The 20,263-nt window shown below is 44.1% G+C and overlaps 1 protein-coding gene across 1 annotated transcript; it reads left to right on the top strand.

Annotated features, from left to right (window-relative positions):
- The first annotated feature begins 7,694 nt into the window (after nucleotides 1-7,694).
- Nucleotides 7,695-8,939, top strand: LOC139180564 (upstream-binding factor 1-like protein 1). The gene has a single exon (XM_070782410.1). It carries the CDS (start codon nucleotides 7,695-7,697, stop codon nucleotides 8,937-8,939), a length of 1,245 nt encoding a protein of 414 aa, XP_070638511.1.
- Nucleotides 8,940-20,263: the final 11,324 nt, after the last annotated feature.

Raw genomic sequence — 20,263 nt, 5'->3', positions numbered from 1 at the left:
CAATCCTGAATATTCGATGGAAGGACTTGTGCTGTAACTGAAGCTTCAATACTTTGGGCAACTGATGTGAAGAAGTCACTCATTAGTTAAGATTCCAACTCCAGGAAAGATTGAAGGCAGGATGAAAAGGGAATGACAGAGGATGAGATGGTTGGATGGCACCCCAGACTCAGTGGACATGAATTTGAGTGAGCTCCAAAAGCTAGTGAAGGACAGAGAAGCCTGGTATCCTGCAGTCCATGGGATCACAAGAAGTCAGAAACTATTGAGCGACTGAACTGAACTGAAGAAGTGGTGAAGGACCTCAAAGTTGAGAAAATGAAGGCCTAGCCATTGTCTCTGCTACTGTTAAGTCACTCAGTCGTGTCCAACTCTTTGGGACCCCATAGATGACAGCCCACCGAGCTCCCCTGTCCCTGGGGTTCTCCAGGCAAGAATATTGGAGTGAAAATGTTTTCCATTGAAAAGTGAAAGGGAAGTCACTCAGTCGTGTCTGACTCTTAGTCACCCCAGGGATAGCAGCTTACCAGGCTCCTGCATCCATGGGATTTTCCAGGCAACAGTACTAGATTGGGTTTCCATTGCCTTCTCCCTCCATTGTCCCTGGAAGTCACTATTTTTTTTTATCAGTTTCTTAGGGCTTCCGCAACACCCGACCCCACACGGGGTTGCTTAAAACCAGTGTATTCTCTGACACATCTGGAGGCTGGAAATCAAGGTGTTGGCAGGGCCATACTCCTTTCAAAGGCTCTAAAATAATTTGTCTTTATCTCTTCCAGTGCCAGGTGGCTCCTGGAAATCCTCAAATTATGACATTGAACTTGAATCTCTGCTTCCTTACAAGACCTTTTCTGGTACATCTAAAACATCCCTTTGCTTTCTCTCATCAGGACACTGGTCAGCAGATTTAGGGTCCACTCTCTACCCTGGATGGTCTCATCATGGTATCTTCGCCATGCAGAGTCTGCACAGACTCTATTCTAAAAATAAAGTTAAAGAGATACTGGCTGTTGAGACTTAGACATAATTTGGTAAGGGGCACATTTTGGAGAAAGGGATGGCAACCCACTCCAGTATTCTTGCCTGGAGAATCCCATAGACCGAGAAGCCTGGTAGCTACAGTCCTTGTGGTCACAGAGGGTCGGACACAACTGAGTCACTAGCACAATGGGTGCATTAACTCACTACTTCATGAACAGAATGAAAGAATGCTGTCCTAAATTCAAGAGGTCTCAGATTTTTCTGGGGAAAGTAAAAACCTCAATATTTTTTCCTTGCTTTATACATAGATTACATGCAGTAGAGAAAGAAATAGTTAAAGCAAAGTTTCAGATTTGTGAGGTTTTGTCCAATGAATTCTTTTGAAGTTTTAATCAAGGTTAGAATTACTGGGTCAAAGACAAATATACTTTTTAAGGATTTGAATGCATATATACAAAACATTGTAAAGTCCATTTGCTGGTTGGATCTCCTTGCAATCAAAGGAACTCTAAAGAGTCTTCTCCTACACCACAGTTCAAAAGCATCAATTCTTCGGCATTCAGCTTTCTTCACTGTCCAACTCTCACATCCATACATGACTACTAGAAAATTTGAACTTAAGGAGAACACAGGATCCTTAAAATCAGAGAGAAATGGGTGTTCAATATAAAATCAGTGATGAGGACTGGGACTTTAGTTGTGGATTCTATTAACATATAGAGATTAGAGAGAGTTAGTGCAGTTAGTGCTGATTGGGTTTATCCAAGGGAACTGTGGTAATCTAATCAGGAAGGGGCTTCAAGGGTCCTGATAGTCGATTTCAGATGCACTGTTTCTTCTGTTCAGAGGTGTTCTGAGTTGGCTGGACCATGGACAGCTCCGAAAGTTACAGCTGCTGACCCATCCAGAGAACACAGAACTCCTGACTGGATGGGACTGATTTTCATACCAGCATTGAGGAGACCAAATCTACAACTTTCTGGTGAGTAAATGGTTCTGAGTAGATGGCTTCATATTTCTTTCCCTCAAAAATTAAAAAGAATAATTTTAATTTAGCAGTTAGCAGGCTTAAGAATTTCTTAAGCAAATGAAAAATCTAGTTCATAAGAATTCTGTTATTACTTAGAATTCACTCTGAAACTATAGACTTACCTTCAAATCATTGGAATTTGTGAATGAACATGAGTGATTCTACAAACATGAGTGATTCCACGAACTGGAAAAACCATCACTCTGACTAGATGGACCTTTGTTGGCAAAGTAGTGTCTCTACTTTTTAATATGCTGTCTAGGTTGGTCGTAACTTTTCTTCCAAGGAGTAAGCGTCTTTTAATTTCATGGCTGCGGTCACCATCGGCAGTGATTTCGGAGCCTAGAAAAGTAAAGTCTGTCACTGTTTCCCCATCTATTTGCCATGAAGTGATGGGACCAGATGCCATGAACTTTGTTTTTTGACTGTTGAGTTTAAGCCAACTTTTTTACTCTCCTCTTTCACTTTCATCAAGAGGCTCTTTAGTTCTTTGCTTTCTGCCATAAGGGTGGTGTCATCTGGGTATCTGAGGTTATTGATATTTCTCCCAGCAATCTTGGTTCCAGCTTGTGCTTCATCTAGCACAGCGTTCCTCATGATGTAATCTGCATAGAAGTTAAATAATCAGGGTGACAGTATACAGCTTTCATGTACTCCTTTCCCTATTTGGAACCTGAATGTTTTAGAAGTTTTTTTATTTTCTCTAATAGTGAATCTGCTAATATTTAATCTTAATTTTGTGTTATAAACAATGCACCATTTATGATTCCCTTAATTTTTATGATGATAAAATATTATATTAAAGCTAATTAGAACTACTGACCTCTGCAAACTGTTTATGTGAATGCCATATATGTAATAAAAATCTCTGTGCTTTTTCAAGAGCAGTTCATCAAAATCTATGAATTATATGTATAGAGATGAAACATTTATTTTTAGCAAATCCCATCTACTAACTACCATGAATCCTCCAAAAAGTTTAGCAATCCAGTGTATATTTTGATATATGATTTCAGCTTTGCCTGCGCACATCCATAAGTAAAAGTATATACCCACAATGATGCCAGTTATTTACCATTATTTGAAGCTATGTATCAAAATATTTCACTGATTTAGGTTTTCCAAATTATATCTTACTCTTACATGTTTCACAAGTACTAGTTTAAAAGTATATTTATATATAATTTAGGAAATAGAAGAAATCAATTTCAAGACTGTTACGAAATCTGTTATTGGTCTAATAACTAGTCATTTCAAGCTAGATATACTTTTGACCATGTTGGGTGAATCAAATTGTTCTCAACAAACAACTGTATTTTGTAAAATGCAATGTTCCTGTTTAATCACTCTAAAATCAGAATTAGATCAATCTTGGATGCCAGAGTTTGGAGCCTCTTTTCTCAAATTCCCAAGCTAATCTACAATAATTATTCATATTTTTATCTATTCTATAGATAAAATATATAGAATAGATAAATTTGGATTGGAACTGAAGGGGTTTTAATGACCACTGTAAATTTGATATGTTGTTAAACCCTAGAGCTTGTGAATAAAGGGCAGAAATGATCAAAACATGGAAGGATACATATTCAAATGTCCTAGTAAACTAAAATCAAATATGGAGGGAATTTAAGAAGAATGCAAGATCCTTAAAATCAGAGAGGAATGGGTATTCAATATAAAATCAGTGATGAGGACTAGGACTTCAGTTGTGGATTCTATTAACATATAGAGATTAGAGAGAGATTTAGTGTAGTTAGTGTTGATTGGCGGAGAAGGCAATGGCAACCCACACGAGTACTCTTGCCTGGCAAATCCCATGGATGGAGGAACCTGGTAGGCTGCAGTCCATGGGGTCGCTAAGAGTAGGACACGACTGAACGACTTCACTTACACTTTTCATTTTCATGCACTGGAGAAGGAAATGGCAACCCACTCCAGTGTTCTTGCTTGGAGTATCCCAGGGACAGGGGAGCCTGGTGGGCTGCCGACTATGAGTGACTTAGCAGCAGCAGCAGCAACAGTGTTGATTGGGTTTATCCAAGGGGACTGTGGTAATCTAATCAGGAAGGGGCCTCAAGGGTCCTGATAGTGGGATCTCAGATGCACTGTTTCTTCTGTTCAGAGTTGTTCTGAGTGGCTGGACTGTGGACAGCTCCGAAAGTTACAGCTGCTGACCCATCCAGAGAACACAGAACTCCTGACTGGATGGGACTGATTTTCACACCAGCATTGAGGAGACCAAATCTACAACTTTCTGGTGAGTAAATGGTTCTGAGTAGATGGCTTCATATTTCTTTCCCTCAAAACTTAAAAAGAATAATTTTAATTCAGCAGTAGCAGGCTTAAGAATTTCTTAAGCAAACGAAAAATCTAGTTCATAAGAATTATGTTATTACTTAGAATTTCACTCTGAAACTATAGACTTACCTTCAAATCATTGGAATTTGTGAGTGAACATGAGTAATTCTATGAACTTATGATTCCATGATATAAAAGGAAAATATGAATTTCTTGATGGGAAGTCCTAGACAGTTTTTCCATTTAGCATGATACCTAAAATTTGAATGAGAAACTGTGCTGTAGAACATGAAGAGTAATATATTTGTAAGGAAAAGTTGGAGTTTCTGCCTTTCAATTGTCCAATAGCAACCCAGACCTGATAATGGCTCTGAAAACAACATTGGTAACACACCAAATACCTGAAAGAAAAAGAAAGTCTGCACTCACTCTGATATAGAAGTGAAAACTTTTATTAACTTCAGTCATTGATTTTGAAGCACAATATATTAGATGGCTGGCTTCCCTGGTGGCTCAGGGGTAAGAAACTGCCTGCTAATGCAGGAGACACAGGTTCAATCTGTGGGTCTCAAGGGCCCCTGGAGAAGGGAATGTCAACCCACTCCAGTATTCTTGCCTGGAAAATCCCATGGACAGGAGCCTGGTGGGCTACAGTCCAAGGGCTGCAGAAGAGTCCCACAGGCCTCAGGGATTAAACAACTACAATATTAGAAGGAACTGTGTGTTAATTGATTGATGGATTTGATGAATTTGGCTGCACCAGATCTTTCTTGCACCTTGAGGGACCTTTAGATGGGACATGCAAACTCTTAGTCCCCACACGGGCACTCTGTGTCTTGGCAGGTGAACACTTTGCTGTGGAATGTGGGCTCTCATTCCCTGACGAAGGACCAAATGCTGGTCCCGTCCACTGGTAGCACAGAGTCTTAGACACTGCACCTCCAAGGAAGTCCCAGAACTGATCTTATTGTAACCCGGAATTTGTATGTTTCCAAACGGGAAAACTTTTCTGATAGTAGAGCAAATCTGATATGATTGGGAGTATGTTGATGTGCTGATCAAAGAAATGGATTCCCCTTACATTAAGGTCACTTAAATTGAAGAGTGTCATTTTCAAAGAGAAGAGAAAATTCAATTGTTAGAGTTCTCAGAACTGAAAGTTGTAGTTAAACAAAGATTAATGTTATGATTAAGATTCATTTTTATTAGAGATAGAAGGGACTGCATTTTAACAGAATAAAATAGAACACTGAACGTAAGTACCTTTGTTTAGAGTAGATAACTGTGTGTGATACACTGTGTGTGATGTGTCAATGTTTCTCAGGTTGCTCTGTCAGAGGCGGTCAGAAGACTCTTCTTGTGTGAGTGCAGGAGACACGTGCAGAGAAGGGCTTCCCCTGCCAGTGCCTGAAGTACCTGCGCCTCCTCCACAGGTCAGTGTTCCTATTTGTTCATTTCTATGAGCTTCCAATGAAACATGTTTTGTCATCTTTATATCTCAGCTAAAACAGAGAGTCCCTAGCTTATTGTGAAGTAGTGAAGTGAAAGTCTCTCAGTTGTGTCCAACTCTTTGCGACCACATGGGCTATCCAGTGGATGGACTTCTTTAGGCCAGAATACTGGAGTTGGTAGCCTTTCCCTTCTCCAGGGGATCTTTACAACCCAGGGATCAAACCCAGTTCTTCCACACTGCAGGTGGATCCTTTACCAGCTGAGTCAAAAGGGAAGGGTCTTCTTGTATACAGTTGTATTTAATATGCCTTATTATAATGTCTATTGACCTCCCCAGAAATGAAATATTGACCACTTAAACTCTTTTTCAATCCTTACATACACATGTTTACCCTTCTCCTCTCTTCATCTTCCCTTTGTACTTCTATGACATGTTTCTTAGATAAATTATATCTATTACAGCTTTCTTAGATTAATTATATCAATTATCATCTCAACTGCACATTCAGTCTATGGCCATCTGGACTTTTCTTAGGAGGGAGCTATGCTCAGAATCCTAAGGACTGTTAGTGTTCTATAGAAGATTGCATTCACAGTAATATTGAGCAGAAAGTACGGAATTCCTGTCTACATCCTGCGCTCCCAGAATAAGCAGGCGTTTTCCCCCTGTTATCACATTATGTCTCAGAGTGGTGTGTTTATTATGATTTAGGAACCTCCACTGACACTTCATTATCACCCAAAGTCTATGGTTTCACATTAGTGTTCACTCTTGGTGTTGCGCATTCTGTTAGTTTTCACTGATATACAGTGACAAGTATCCAGCTCTATAATATCCAGAAGGGTTAGACTGCTGAAAGTCATTTGTGATCACCTATTCATCAGTCCCATTATCCTAACTGCTGGGAAGCAAGGTTTATTTCACTGTCCTCACATATTTCTCTTTTTTTCCCATATACTCCTTTTTCCTTGAATGTCTTATAGTTGGACTCATGAAATATGTATGTTTTTCAGCTTAGATTCATTCACTTAGAGATATGAATAAAAGAATACCCCATGTCTCTTACTGGCTTGATCACTCATTTCTTTTTAGAACTGAGTACTATTTCATGGTCTTAATGTACCAGAGTTGCTTTATCCATTCATTATGGTTGTTTTCATGTTTTGTGATTATGACCAAAATGGCTATAAACATCCCATTGCAGGTCTTTTTTTCTTTTTTATGGATACAGGTTTTCAAATGATTTGGGCAAATACAAAGGAGCATGAGTCCTGACTTACGTGGTAGGAGGATATTTAGTTTAGTAACAAGTTGCCTTATTGTCTTTCAGAAGGCTTGTAATGTTTTTCATCACCTTACGAAATGAATCAAATTGCCTGATATTCCACCCTCTCAGTACTTGGTCCTTCTTTGGGATTTTGACCATTCTTGTCCATGTGCTGTGGTATCTCATTGCTATTTTAAAGCCCTGTTGCTTGTCAGGCATTTTTATTTTAAACTTCCCTTGCTTTTCTCTCATCCTTTGTCCCTTGAGTGAGTCCCCAGGCTCTTGTTCATTTCTATGTAAAACCCACTGTGGTGAGACTGGGAGGCAAGTTGGGTTCAGGCCTGAGGATTTTTAATTGTGAAAAGAAGCTTCATAATGCTCAACAGGACTCTCAACTCACAGGTTGGGCTGGTTTTCATTTACGTTCTTGAGGGTAAATGAAATAACAGAAGGGATGTATCCCAAGTGGGCTCTGCTTCTCTCCTGTGTCACATAGGAGAATAACTTTCCTTTTCTTTCTCCACAGAAACAGAGGATCGCACACACTGCAGGACTTCAGAAATAACTCACCTGCTGAATCTTGAGAGTGAAGAAACAAAAATTCTGCTGAGGTGTCTGAACTGCTGGGATCACATAAGTGTCCCAAAGACCTAGAAATGGCAATGCCTAAACGCCAAGATGACTGGTCCAAGGAAGACATTGTGCAGTTATTGGAAAGTATGGAGAAAAGCATTCCATCCAGTGACGGGCACACGTTCAAAACAACCCAGTCAGTGATGGACTGGGAAAAAGTAGCTTTTAAAGATTTTTCTGGTGAAATGTGCAAACTCAAATGGTTAGAGGTTTCCCATAAGGTGAGAAAGTTTCGCACACTGAAAGAATTAGTCCTGGAAGCTAAGGAAAATGTTAGCAATCCTTCCAAAAAACACAAGAAAACACAAGAAAACAGCAGAAAACATAAGAAACATGCTTATTTGTTCCAGAAGTCCCTGACAGCTTACCGGCACATTTCCCAAGTGATGCGACCCCAGTACATCCAAAAACACCCCAAGATAAGCAACCAGGAGCTGACCAAGGTTCTGTCTGAGGAACACAGGAAGGTGCCTGAGCAGCTGAGGGTGAAACACAGTCAGGATCTTGAGAAAGAGAAAAAGGATTTTAGGGAGAAAATAGCTCTGTTCAGAGCACAGCACCCTGATCTAGTCCCAAACCCTGAGAAATCTGGTGTCCCTCAAAGAAGTGAAATGAAAGTGCCAGAGAAGCTTCAGGAGAATGTTCAAAAAGTGAAGTCTCCCCCAGAAAAGAGTTTACCCATGAAGTGGAAATTCCACGGAGAGCCCAAAAAGCCCCCGATGAATGGCTATCACAAGTTCCACCAGGATCTCTGGTCGAGCAGGGAGCTGAAAGTGGTGCCCCCGAGGGAGCGCATGGTGGAGATCAGTAGACGCTGGCAGCGGGTCCCCCAGGACCAGAAGGAGCTTTATAAGAAGCAGGCGGAGGGACTGCAGACACAGTACAAGGTGGACCTTGATCTCTGGCTCAGGACTCTGTCTCCTGAAGAATATGCTGCTTACAGAGAGGCGACCTGTGCTAAGCGTAAGAACATGAGCGTGACGGGGGGCCCAAACCCCAAGATTAGAAGGATGGGTCTGCAGTCCCCATCATCAGGGAATCTGCAAGGAAGGCTTAGAGAGGACCCAGGGCTTCAGGCTGCAGAGTTAGCATCATCAGACATGATTAGAGAATATTCTCCTGCCTCAGGGAGATCAGAGGAAAATGAGGAAGAGGAGGAAGGCAGCCGCTCCTCAGCCCCCAGCAGTGAGGATGAAGATGGAGATTCTGAGCCGGAGGACCACGGGTCCAGCTCATCGTCCTCAGGGGACTCCTCTGACTCGGATTCCAACTGAGTTTAGTTCACAACCTGAAGAGACAGAACTTTCAGCAGAAGTCCATGGGCTCGTCTCTCCATGCTTTTTCATTGCCTTCCTTCTTTCCCTCCCTCTTCATACAAAGTTGGACCTCTTGGAAAGAAGGCATCTTGAGCTGTAATTTCTAGCTTTTCCATCCACTCCATGTTCACCCTGAGAGAAAGTCAATGCAATGACGCCTCGTGGAATAAACCCTGAGCTGACTGGGCTGTGGGGCCCCCTGGACTAGACTGAGCTCCCTGAACTGGAAAGGCTTGCTCTCCTCACCCTCTGCCTGCCAGACGTTTTAGGGGCTCCAGGGGTCGGTGAGCCCCTTCTCTGTGACCCTGTCCCTCAGGACTCAGGCAGTGATCTGGGGAGGGAAGATCTGATTGACTGGAAGTGGGAGACTTGCCCTAAAGAAAGCTGTCAGGCCCTGATGTCTCTGGCCCTTCTCTCTGAGCTGAGGAGCTGGCCCTTCCTTTCCTTGGAAGTGGGGCCGGCACGTGGGCAGCAGCATTTCCATGTGTGTGTGCATCCCTGTTAACTGTCCATGAGATTTTCTCACTGATCAAAATCTCAACATTAAAAATGTGTAACCCCTCCACCTGAATTAGGTTTTCCTTAAAACCAGCCTCTTTTGACCCAGTGCCCTGAGTTTTCAGGCCATGTCTGAATTTCTACAGGTTTCTGCCCCAACCCCTTCCTCCTGCTCTAGGTTACAAGTGAATCATGTTTTTACCATACACTCAAATTGTATTATGTTATGACTTGTATGGTTTGAGTGTCAGTGTTTTAATTCACAGATACTAAACTGTTTGGGAATTCATTTACCACTATGACACATTTTTATTATTTTGGTTTATTGATGTATTTGAAAGTGTATTTAAATCTAATGCCATCTCATTAAACTTTTTTTCCTAAACTTTCCTGGCTATTTTCATTTTTGATTCTCATGGACAATTAGTATCATACAAGTATTGTTCTTGTATATGAAAAGTGTTGAATTTGGAGACTTCCTCTTCATCCATGATGTCTTAATGGGGCATTTTATTCCTCATGAATATACAGTTGGGGAACTACTGTAGAGCACATGGAACTCTGCTCAATTTTGTGTGGCAGCCAGGATGGGAGGGAAGTGTGGGGAAGGATGGGCACAGGTAGATTCATGGCCAAGCCCCTTTGCTCTTTACCTGAAATTACCACAATATTAAAACTTCTCTCTCTCTCTTTTCACGGATTAATTTACTTATTTTTCATGGAGCTTGGTCTTCTTGCAGTGCAGGACACGTTTCCAGTTAGGAGGAGCTGGGGCAACTCAGTGCTTGGGCTCCCCCCTGAGGTGGTTTCCCTGGGTTTGGAGCAGGGCCCTAGAGCAGTGGCTCAGTAGTTGTGACACGTGGGCTTTAGTGCTCCAGGGTTGTGAGATCTTCTGGGACCAGGAATCAAACCCATGTCCCCTGCATGGGAAGGCAGATTCTTAACCATTGGACCAGCAGAGAAGACCTACCACAGAATTATAACTGTCTATACTGCAATACAAAATAAAAACTGTTTAAAGAAACAGGCAGGAAAATACACATATGAGATGAATATAGGCTAAAATTCTGAATTTTCTAATAGAAGAATACAACATTGGTTAAAATACTAAAATATCTTTTTATCTGTTGCTTCACCTATACATGAACTGGGAATAAACCTCCAGTCTTATAGGATCTAATTTAAGAACAAGATTTAGTGCTTCCAAAATGACTTGTTCACAGTTCGTTCATGTCCACAAAATGTTAAGTGGGTTTCTTTCCTCCAGGAAAATCTAAACAGATTTTTGGTTGAAAAGACTCAGGGAGGAAAGCAGGAAGCACTGCTCACTGCCTGCCAGACAGCATCTCCCTTTTATTCTAGAAATGAAATTGAAGCCAGGAGTCTAGAACTCAACCCCAGAGATACTTCTGCCTCTTTAGCTGTGGGACCCGGCTGCTCCACGTCATTAGACCTTCCTTCCCAGAACCTGCCCAGCCTGCACTTCTGATCCCTTCACTGTAGAAGGACAGGTGCGGGGCAGCAGCAGGAAGAAAGCAGGGGTCAGGGTCTCACCTCTCAGGATTCTCGAGCTGCCATTTCCTCCTCTAGGAGATCTTCCCATCCCAGGGATCAAACCCAGATCTCCTGCATTCCAGGAAGATTCTTTACCCTCAAACCACCGAGGAAGCTCAGGCTTGGCTCTTAAATACTCCCAAGTAAAATGACTTTACTTTCAGGTGGTGACTCCTGTTTGAGTCGACAGTTTCCATCTAATCCCTGGAACTCAGGTGAGTGGGGACAAACACTGTGGGCTGGGAAAAGGTATTGGAAGAGCGGGTCAAATGACAAAAAAAATGAACAAACTAAAACATGGCACATATGCTTTATTCAGTGATTTTACAGAAGATCGTAGCCAGAAAAGTGTCTTCTTATGTGGCTCTGAGGAACTGTTCAAAAGTTATAAGGGGAGCCAGAATACAAATGGTCAGGGGCTGAAAAAACATTCAGAAAGCATCAAAAGATTACTGTGGATGATGATCATGATACATCTCAAATTAATGATTTTCATTTTTTTAAACAATCGTTATTTATTTATTTTTATAATCTTATTTATTTGTTTGCTTATTTTAGCTGTGCTGGGTCTCTTTTGCTGACTGAGTGCAGCCTTTTCTGGTTGTGGTGAGCAAGGGCTACTCTCGAGTTGAAATGTGCTGACTTCTCCTTTTGCCGGCGTCTCATCTCAGAGTGTGGGATCGGGGGATGGTCATCAGTGGTCATGGCCCCCAGGCTCTAGTCGGGTGCTCAGTAGTCATGGTGCTTGGGCTTAGTTGCTCCACAGTCTGTGGGGTCTTCCTAGACAGGGATCCAACCTGTATCCCTGTCTCTGACCAGTGAATTCTTAACCACAGGAACCCCAGGAAGTTCCTTTTCATGATTTTCTCTATGAAAAGAGGCAAGAGTCTGGGCTTATTGAAGTCCTGTTTGGAACTGAGTTGTTGCTCGGTTGCTCTGTCGTGTGCCTCTCTTTGTGACCCCATGGAATGCAGCATGCCAGGCTTCTGTGTCCTTCACCATCTCCCACAGTTTGCTCAAATTCATGTCCATTGTGTCGGTGATGCCATCCAACCATCTCATCCTTTGTGGTCCCCTTCTCCTCCTGGCCTCAATCTTTCCCAGGATCAGGTTTTTTTTTTTGTTTGTTTTTTGAATCAGCCATGGGTGTACAGGGTGTAATGTACGGAGTTAAGGAAAGCGAGGTTCAGAAAAAGAACGAGACCGGCACTTTACAGGAACAAATCACCTTTAATGAGGTGAGAAGGGGCAGCAGTCAGATTAGTGAGCTGCTTCACTAACATAAGAAAAGAATAAGTATATATAGGCATGGATGTGGAAAGCTACTGTCTTAAGGGGGCCTGTTCTCCAAGGTTGTTCAGAGTAGTTATCTCTTAAAAGGCTGGGGCAAGGAATTCTGGAGATCAGCCAGAGGCTGGACGGGCTGGGAGCTGGGCGTAGTGTCCATTTTTTTCTTTGGGTGAGAGAGTTCTTTGCTTTGCATAGAATGGTGGAGAGGACGTGGAGGGGAGTTTTAATTCCAGGCTATTTTGAGCTGTGCAACTTTCCTTCACAGAGATCAGGGTCTTTTACGATGAGTCAGCTTTTCCAATCAGGTGGCCAAAGTACTGGCGTTTCAGCTTCAGCATCAGTGCTTGCAATGAATATTCACAGTTGACTTCCTTAAGGATTGATTGGTTTGATCTCCTTGCAGTTCAAGGGACTCTCAAGGAGTCTTCACAACACCACAGTTTGAAAGCATCGGTTCTTCAGTGCTCAACCTTCCTTATGATCCAACTCTCACATCCATACATGACTACTGGAAAAACCACCGCTTTCACTAGAAAAAAGCCTGCACACCCATGTGCTGTAAGAAGCTCATGATCTCTACAATGGCCCTGGACAGTATCACAAAGGTCCTGAATGTGGTGCAGCGGGACTGCATCCAGGAGATGCAAGTGACCTGGATCTGGCATCTGTCCATCCTGGCCACGTTTGCTCCTCTCCTGGGTCAGACGAGCAACGTGCAGAAACCCTGTCTCTCCCGCATTCATGGTCTGCCCGTGAGGAGCAGCAGCAGGAAGTTGTTGGATTCCCCACTCAGTTTCTAAGTGGCACCATCTCCAGTCTATCTATCTGGATTCTCCCTCCTTGTCTGAACCTGCCTGGACCAGACGCTCACGAGAGGGTGGACCGCTGCCTGGGAAACAGTGAACACAACACTGGCACGTCAAGCACACTGGGTTCTTTGTGTTTCTATCCTGAGCTGTGGAATCACTTCACCTCGGAAATCAAGGGGGAGGAGCAGACAACACGCTAGAAATCTATGGATGGGGTGTTTGGATCCAGTGAGGGCAGACATGGGTTCTTCCATAGGAAGAGAAAGCTATGTCAGATGACTAAGAAAATAGGTAAGTGAAGAGGGCATTAAAGAAGGGACACCACCTCAGACCCGAGCTATTTGCAAGACAAGGTCTGAGGAAATCCCTGGTGATCCAGTGGTTAGGAGTCTTCTCTTTTGGGGCTGAAAGTCCAGGTTTGATCCCTGGTGCGGGAAGTAAATTTCACAACCTGTGCAGTGTGGCCAGTAAAGAAAAATGAAAACAGAAAGTTTGGGAAAGAGACAGAGAGAAAAGTTCTGTGCTTACCAGATGCTTGAACACAATGCACTTGTCTGAAATCACTGGTCCCTAAAAGATTGCCTTTTGCTCCCGATAAGTTAGTTAATATTCAAGAAATGCATAATTCTGAGAGGATTGTAGTGGAGCAGGAGCCAGAGCTCATACAAAGCTGTAGGGAGTTTGAAGGTGATGCAGAGAGGTAGTGCCAGGCCAAAATGAGACGGGTGACCTTCAGGAGGTGGTTAGTAGGACCTTGTCTTTGGGCAAATCACTTATCTCACAACTTTAGCTCAGCTGCCACCCTGATTTCTCAGGCCTAATTGCTTGCTTTCTCCCCAGATGCCTGAGGACCCCCTTGGCCCACCCAGCAGTAACTAACTGGCAGCTTACAGAGTCAAACTTGCCCCATCTGTCTAAGAGCCCAAACTTGCATCAGCTCAAAGGCCTGGATCTGAGTGGGGTCACCATTATGGACTTTAGTCCTGAGATACTCCACCTTCTTTTGGAACAAGTTGCAGCCACCCTCCAGGAACTTAACTTAGAGTGGTGTTGGATCACAGAGTCCCAACATGAGTCCATCCTGAGTGAGTCCATGCATCAGGAATGGAAAACCAATCCATGGTTTCAGACATCAGTTCAACGCGAATGGAAAGGAAAAATGATACTGCAGGGCTGCAGGACTGCAAGGGGAAATGCAGACTCTGGTTGGTGATGGGACCTTCAGAGACATGGGTTTATAGCATGACAAACATGAATTAATTTCCGGAAGGAAATCTTGTATGCACAGGTGGCATTACCCTTGGGTGGGGATTGGAAATAAATGGTCACAAATAAAGAAACCTGCATTGTATTTGTATCCAGTGCCGTTCATGATACATTATCGTGTTTGTCTGTTTTCACCTCAGGAATCTCCAAGTAGTGATGAAAGCAAACACACAGGATTGTTTATGCTCAGAAATCCCACTATTCCCACTAGTTCTCTATTCTGTCTCAGACATCCGCTACCTCCTAGCTTACTGCGGTGGCTGTTCAGTGGCTTACTGCACACACAGCAAGGGGAACATACTCAATGGCCAAGGAGTCATTGGAGCGAAGAGCCCTACGTTAGGGTACCCATGACCCTGTATGTGAGCTGTCCTCAGGGTTCTCCTGGTGGGACCATAGGTCCCAGTCCCTGACCTTTCTGTGCTGGGAAAGGGCTTCACTACACACATCAAGACCCTCCATCCTAGAAGCATCATCCACACTGCAGATGAGCCCAGTCTCTTGTCAAGCATGTGTAGTGGTTCTCCTTGCATAATAGAATATCTCCTGGCCAATAGAAGAGGAAAAGGTTGAGGTAGTGACAGATTTCCTCTTCTTGGACTCTAAAATCTCTGCAGACGGTGACTCAAGCCATGATATCAAAAGACAACTACTTTTCGTCAGGAAAGCTCTATGACTAACCTTAAACATTTTGTTGAGGATCAGAGGCATTACTCTGCTGACAAAGGCCTGCATAGTCAAAGCTATGGTCTTGTCAGTCATCACCTGTGTGTGTGAGAGCTGGACGGTAAAGAAAGCAGCACCAAAGAACTGATGCCTTCAAACTGTGATGCTGGAGAAGACGCCTGAAAATCCCTTGGACTGCAAGGAGATCAAGCCAGTCAATCTGAAAAGGAATCAACCCTGCATTCTCATTGGAAGGACTGATGCTGACACTGAAGCTCCAGTATTTTGGTCATCTTATGCAAACAGCCGACTTATTGGAAAAGTCCCTGATGCTGGGAAATATTGAGGGCAGTAGGAAACGAAGGCATGAAAGGATGAGATGGCTGGATGGTATCAATGGAATGGACATGAAATTGACAAACTCCAGGAGATGGTGAGGAATAGGAAAGCCAAAGAAATAAGCAAAGGGTTAAGAGATGCTCTTAACAGAAGAAAGAATGTGCAGAAATGGAAAGGTATTGGATCATAGACAACTCAGTGCTCTTTTTTGAATCAGTAACTGGAGATTGCTGAGGAATAAGCTGAAAAGGAGAGAAAAAGACCATGGAAGGCAGCAGTTGGTTTTCAACGAGAGTTTCTTTATTTCTGACAGTTGCTTTACAAACATCTACCCAGGGAAAATTCCAACATGTGCGTCTCAAACCCACATGCAGCTCCAAACATTGAGGTTTATATATGATTGTATAATACATATCCCCAAAAGTTCCAACACCTCCCAGAGTCTACATTTCCCCTTGCAATCCAGCACCCCCATAGGATCATCTTTCCCTTTCCCATTCACGTTGAGCTGATGTCTGAAACCATGGATTGGTTTTCCATTCCTGATGTATCTACTGCCAAGATTTTAGTTTGCAGGTGACCCGAAGTAAACTTTGACAGATGCATCCAGCTAGGAGGAGGGTAACAGGGGTACAGAAAAGGCTCCTCGGGATAGAATGCCTTAATGCCGTAGTGAGGATACAGGCTGGAGCTAAGCCAGATGGAGCTTGGATATCCTAAATCCCACATAATTTCAATGAGTTTATCTTGAAGTTGGACGAGTCAGCCGAGGTGGAGGGCTCCATGAGGCTACAGCTCTCCTGAGGGGAAGGACAAAACTCATCACTTAAGGTGCTCAGCCCAGTGGTGTGACTCAGAAGCTTCTCCAGGATGGAGATTCTCCAGAAAGGAGATTACCACACAGACAGAGGCCCCAAGCTTGAAGGGCAGACAGGATGGAGTCATATTGGGACTCTGTGATCTAATACCAATTTAGGTTCAGTTCCTAGAGTGTGGCTTGTTCCAAAGAACAACTTGTTCCAAAAGAACATGGAGAATCTCAGGACTAAAGTCCATTGTGGTGACCCCACTCAGATCCAGGCCTTTGAGCTGATGCAAGTTTGGGCTCTGGGACAGATGGGGCAAGTGTGACTCTGTAAGCTGCCAGTTAGTTACTGCCGGGTGGGCCAAGGGGGTCCTCAGGCATCTGGGGAGAAAGCAAGCAATTAGGTCTGAGAAATCAGGGTGGCAGCTGAGCTAAAGTTGTGAGATAAGTGATTTGCCCAAAGACAAGGTTCTACTAACCGCCTCCTGAAGGTCAGTACCCAGAATGACCCGTCTCATTTTGGCCAGGCACTACCTCTCTGCATCACCTGCAAACCACCTGCAGTTTGTATGATCTCTGGCTCCTGCTCCACTACGATCCTCTCAGAATTATGCATTTCTTAAATATTAACTAACTTACTGGGAGCAAAAGGCAATCTTTTAGGGACCAGTGATTTCAGACAAATTCATCGTGTTCAGGAATCTGGTAAGCACAGAGCTTTTCTCTCTGTCTCTTTCCCGAACTTTCTGTTTTCAGTTTTCTTTACTGGCCATACTGCACAGGTTGTGAAATTTACTTCCCCCACAAGGGGTCAAACCTGGACTTTCAGCCCCAAAAGAAAAGAGTCCTAACCACTGGACCACCAGGGAATTCCTCAGACCTTGTCTTGCAAATAGCTCGGGTCTGAGGTGGTGTCCCTTCTTTAATGCCCTCTTCACTTACCTATTGTCTTAGTCATCTGACATAGCTTTCCCTTCCTAAGGAAGAACCCATGCCTTCCCTCATTGGATCCAAGCTGCCCCATCCAGAGATTTCTAGTGTGTTGTCTCTGTTCCTCCCCCTTGATTTCCGAGGTGAAGTGATTCCACAGCTCAGGATAGAAACACAAAGGACCCAGTGTGCTTGACATGCCAGTGTTGTGTTCACTGTTTCCCAGGCAGCGGTCCACCCTCACGTGAGCGTCTGGTCCAGGCAGGTTCAGACAAGGAGGGAGAATCCAGATAGACAGACTGGAGATGGTGCCGCTTAGGAACTGAGTGGGGAATCAAAAAACTTCCTGCTGCTCCTCATGGGCAGACTGTGAATGCGGGAGAGACGGGGTTTCTGCACGTTGCTCGTCTGACCCAGGAGAGGAGCAAACGTGGCCACGATGGACAGATGCCAGATCCAGGTGACTTGCACCTTCTGGATACAGTCCAGCTGCACCATATTCAGGACCTTTGTGATACTGTCCAGGGGCATTGCAGAGATCATCTGCCTCTTACAGTACAGGTGTGTGCAGGCTTTTCTCTAGCCACCCACCCGGGGAGGTAGGAGAGGAAGTTATCCAGGGTCCTTTTACTTAGACAAAGGTCTGTGTATACTTTAAGGGAGCCAAGGCCTGCTGTGTCCTTGAGCTCTGCTCCACCACTGGTGCCATTCCTGAGTGTGAGCCCCCTTGAGTGCTGGCTCCAGACCACACGCTCCAGAAATTCTGGCCAGTATTCCATGAATCTAGCACCTGCAGTTTGCACCTCCTATGAGGACCAGGAGATTGACAGGGATGCATTACCATCCACATACACTGCAGCCACAGACTCAGAAATAGACCACAGGCGGCCTCTGTATTTCCCTCATGTCTCTCTCGTCACCTGCTTCCTCGCCGGCTCCCTTCTGTGCCTCTCTATTCTCCAGCTCCCTTTCTCCCCCTTTCCTCTCCAGGTCTCCACTTCTAGTAGGATTAAGCCTCATGGGAAGGAGATGGGGCATGTTCTCTCAACCCTCCTTGCATCTTAGGCACCCTTACATATCAGGAAGGCATTTCTCACACTGAGCCAAGGCCTCTAAGCCTCTCCATCGCCACCCTCAGAGCCCTTGTGTCTGTCCATGGGTCGCCGAAATGGCCCACCCTAGAAGTCTCTTCCGGGATGCCCAGGACCCTATCAAGCTACCTGGATCTTGTTCCCCTGGAGTGAACCTTCTGGGCCAGCAGGACGTCAAGTGCTTCCAGCCCTGTTCATAAGGGACCCACATGAGGCAGGGCAATGAGGCCCTCCAGAGGGAGGCAGACAAAGGGACAGGCTTGCACCGTGATCCCAAGGTCTTGATGTGTCTACCATGGGTTGCATCCATGAAGAGGGGTGGGAAGAGCTCCCTGGGCAGAAACTCCAGATAAGAATAGACCAAGGCATCTTCCCTGAGCAGGTGCATTCTCTCCAGGTCCAGGAGCCTATGGGGGTTCTGAACACTCATCCTGACTCTGCTTCAGGAGGAATCCTGTGGAAAATGCCAGTGAGCATATCATCCATGTCAGGCCAAGCAGGAGCAGACCTAAGACAATCTCCCAACCCTTCAGAGGAATCTACTCAGGACTAAGCACTGCTCTGGCAGGGGTGGACGTGCCTGTTAGGCCACATGCCATTCAGGCCTCAAGGGCACAGTGATATAGCTCTTTCCCTACTGGATTCAGAACAAGCCTCTCACAAGTACCAATCCGGAGGAATGGCAACCACCAACCCATTCAGTTCATACGGTGCTTGGATTAATCCAAGTCCCACCTGGAAGTGGGCAGCAGGAATTCTGAAAACCCACTCCAGTCTTTATGAGGGAATGACGTCAGAGCATCATTTAGAGCCCTAAATCAATACGAGGAAGGTCATGTGGACCAACGCAGCCTCCATCCTCAGTTACCCCTAACATGAAGGCCATGTGTGTCAGAACTGTGTAGGTGAAACTCATGAAACACAACTCCAAAAAGAGATTTTGAATACATATGTTACATGTCTTTACAAGATATTTTAAAATGATAGAAGTTAAAGCACTAATTAAAATGTTTGAGTTCAGGCAAAACTACACTGAGGCAAAATTAAACCTGAAACGTGTTCATTGGAAAGAACTGACTTTTTTAACAACTCTTCCTTCACTAGGGATACATGGCACCCTTCAAGATTAGCTAACCACTAGTAAGAGAAGAGAAGGCTTCCCTCATAGCTCAGTTGGTAAATCATCTGCCTGCAATGCAGGAGGCCCCAGTTCGATTCCTGGGTCAGGATGATCCCCTGGAGAAGGAAATGGCAACCCACTCTAGCATTCTTGTCTGGAGAATCCCATGGATAGAGGAGCTTGACAGGCTACAGTCCATGGGATTGCAAGAGTCGGATACCACTTGGCGACTAAACCACCACCACTAGTAAGAGAAGAGTGTCCTTATATGAGGGTGGAAACTTACTGCTCTAATGTGCCTGGTGGGATGCTCACAATTCAAACCCTGTGAGAACCCCTCTGATGTCTCCAGAGCCAGGAAATTCTGCACGTCTTCTCCAGTGCTTAAGACTTTTATAAGTCTTTTTGTTCTGTCATCCCTCTGTCCCACTGCTAACCAAACCGGAACAGTATATCTGATTAGATTACAGAGGGACCATTGGATTGACCCTGATTGGATCATCGTACTTCTCTAGATTAGTTGATTGAATCATATACACATCACCAAACAGAGACTGATGGAGTGGTCAGGTAATCAAGGATCTGTTCACTGATTCACTTCACAAATATTTACTGTATTCTACTAATATGGACAGTTATATTCTTGTGGATCAAGCATGAAAGGGATTATTGATTCCTGCCCTTGGCCAAGAAAGAACAAAAGTTGACAGAATCATTGTTGGGGGAATTTTGGTCAAGTCAAAATTAGCAAAATGTCCTTGAGTTAAAACAGCTCATGAAAGCAGTGGTGTTGTCATCAAAGAAAACAAAATACACTCATTCTTGTATGAGATTTTCACTCAGGTGTTATGTAGGAAACACAGGAGATTCTAAGCCTATTTGGGCAGCAAGGGAAGAGCTTTGGGGGATGTGAT

The sequence above is a fragment of the Bos indicus genome, chromosome 29 (genome assembly GCF_029378745.1).
Source record: "Bos indicus isolate NIAB-ARS_2022 breed Sahiwal x Tharparkar chromosome 29, NIAB-ARS_B.indTharparkar_mat_pri_1.0, whole genome shotgun sequence".
NCBI classification, from domain to species: Eukaryota; Metazoa; Chordata; class Mammalia; order Artiodactyla; family Bovidae; genus Bos; species Bos indicus.
The sequence above is the reverse complement of the archived record's forward strand: the minus strand, read 5'-3'. Positions and strand labels throughout refer to the sequence as shown.

What these genes read in the sequence shown, in the direction of transcription:
- LOC139180564 (XM_070782410.1), top strand. Translation starts at nt 7,695, where the DNA reads ATGCCTAAACGCCAAGATGACTGGTCCAAGGAAGACATTGTGCAGTTA.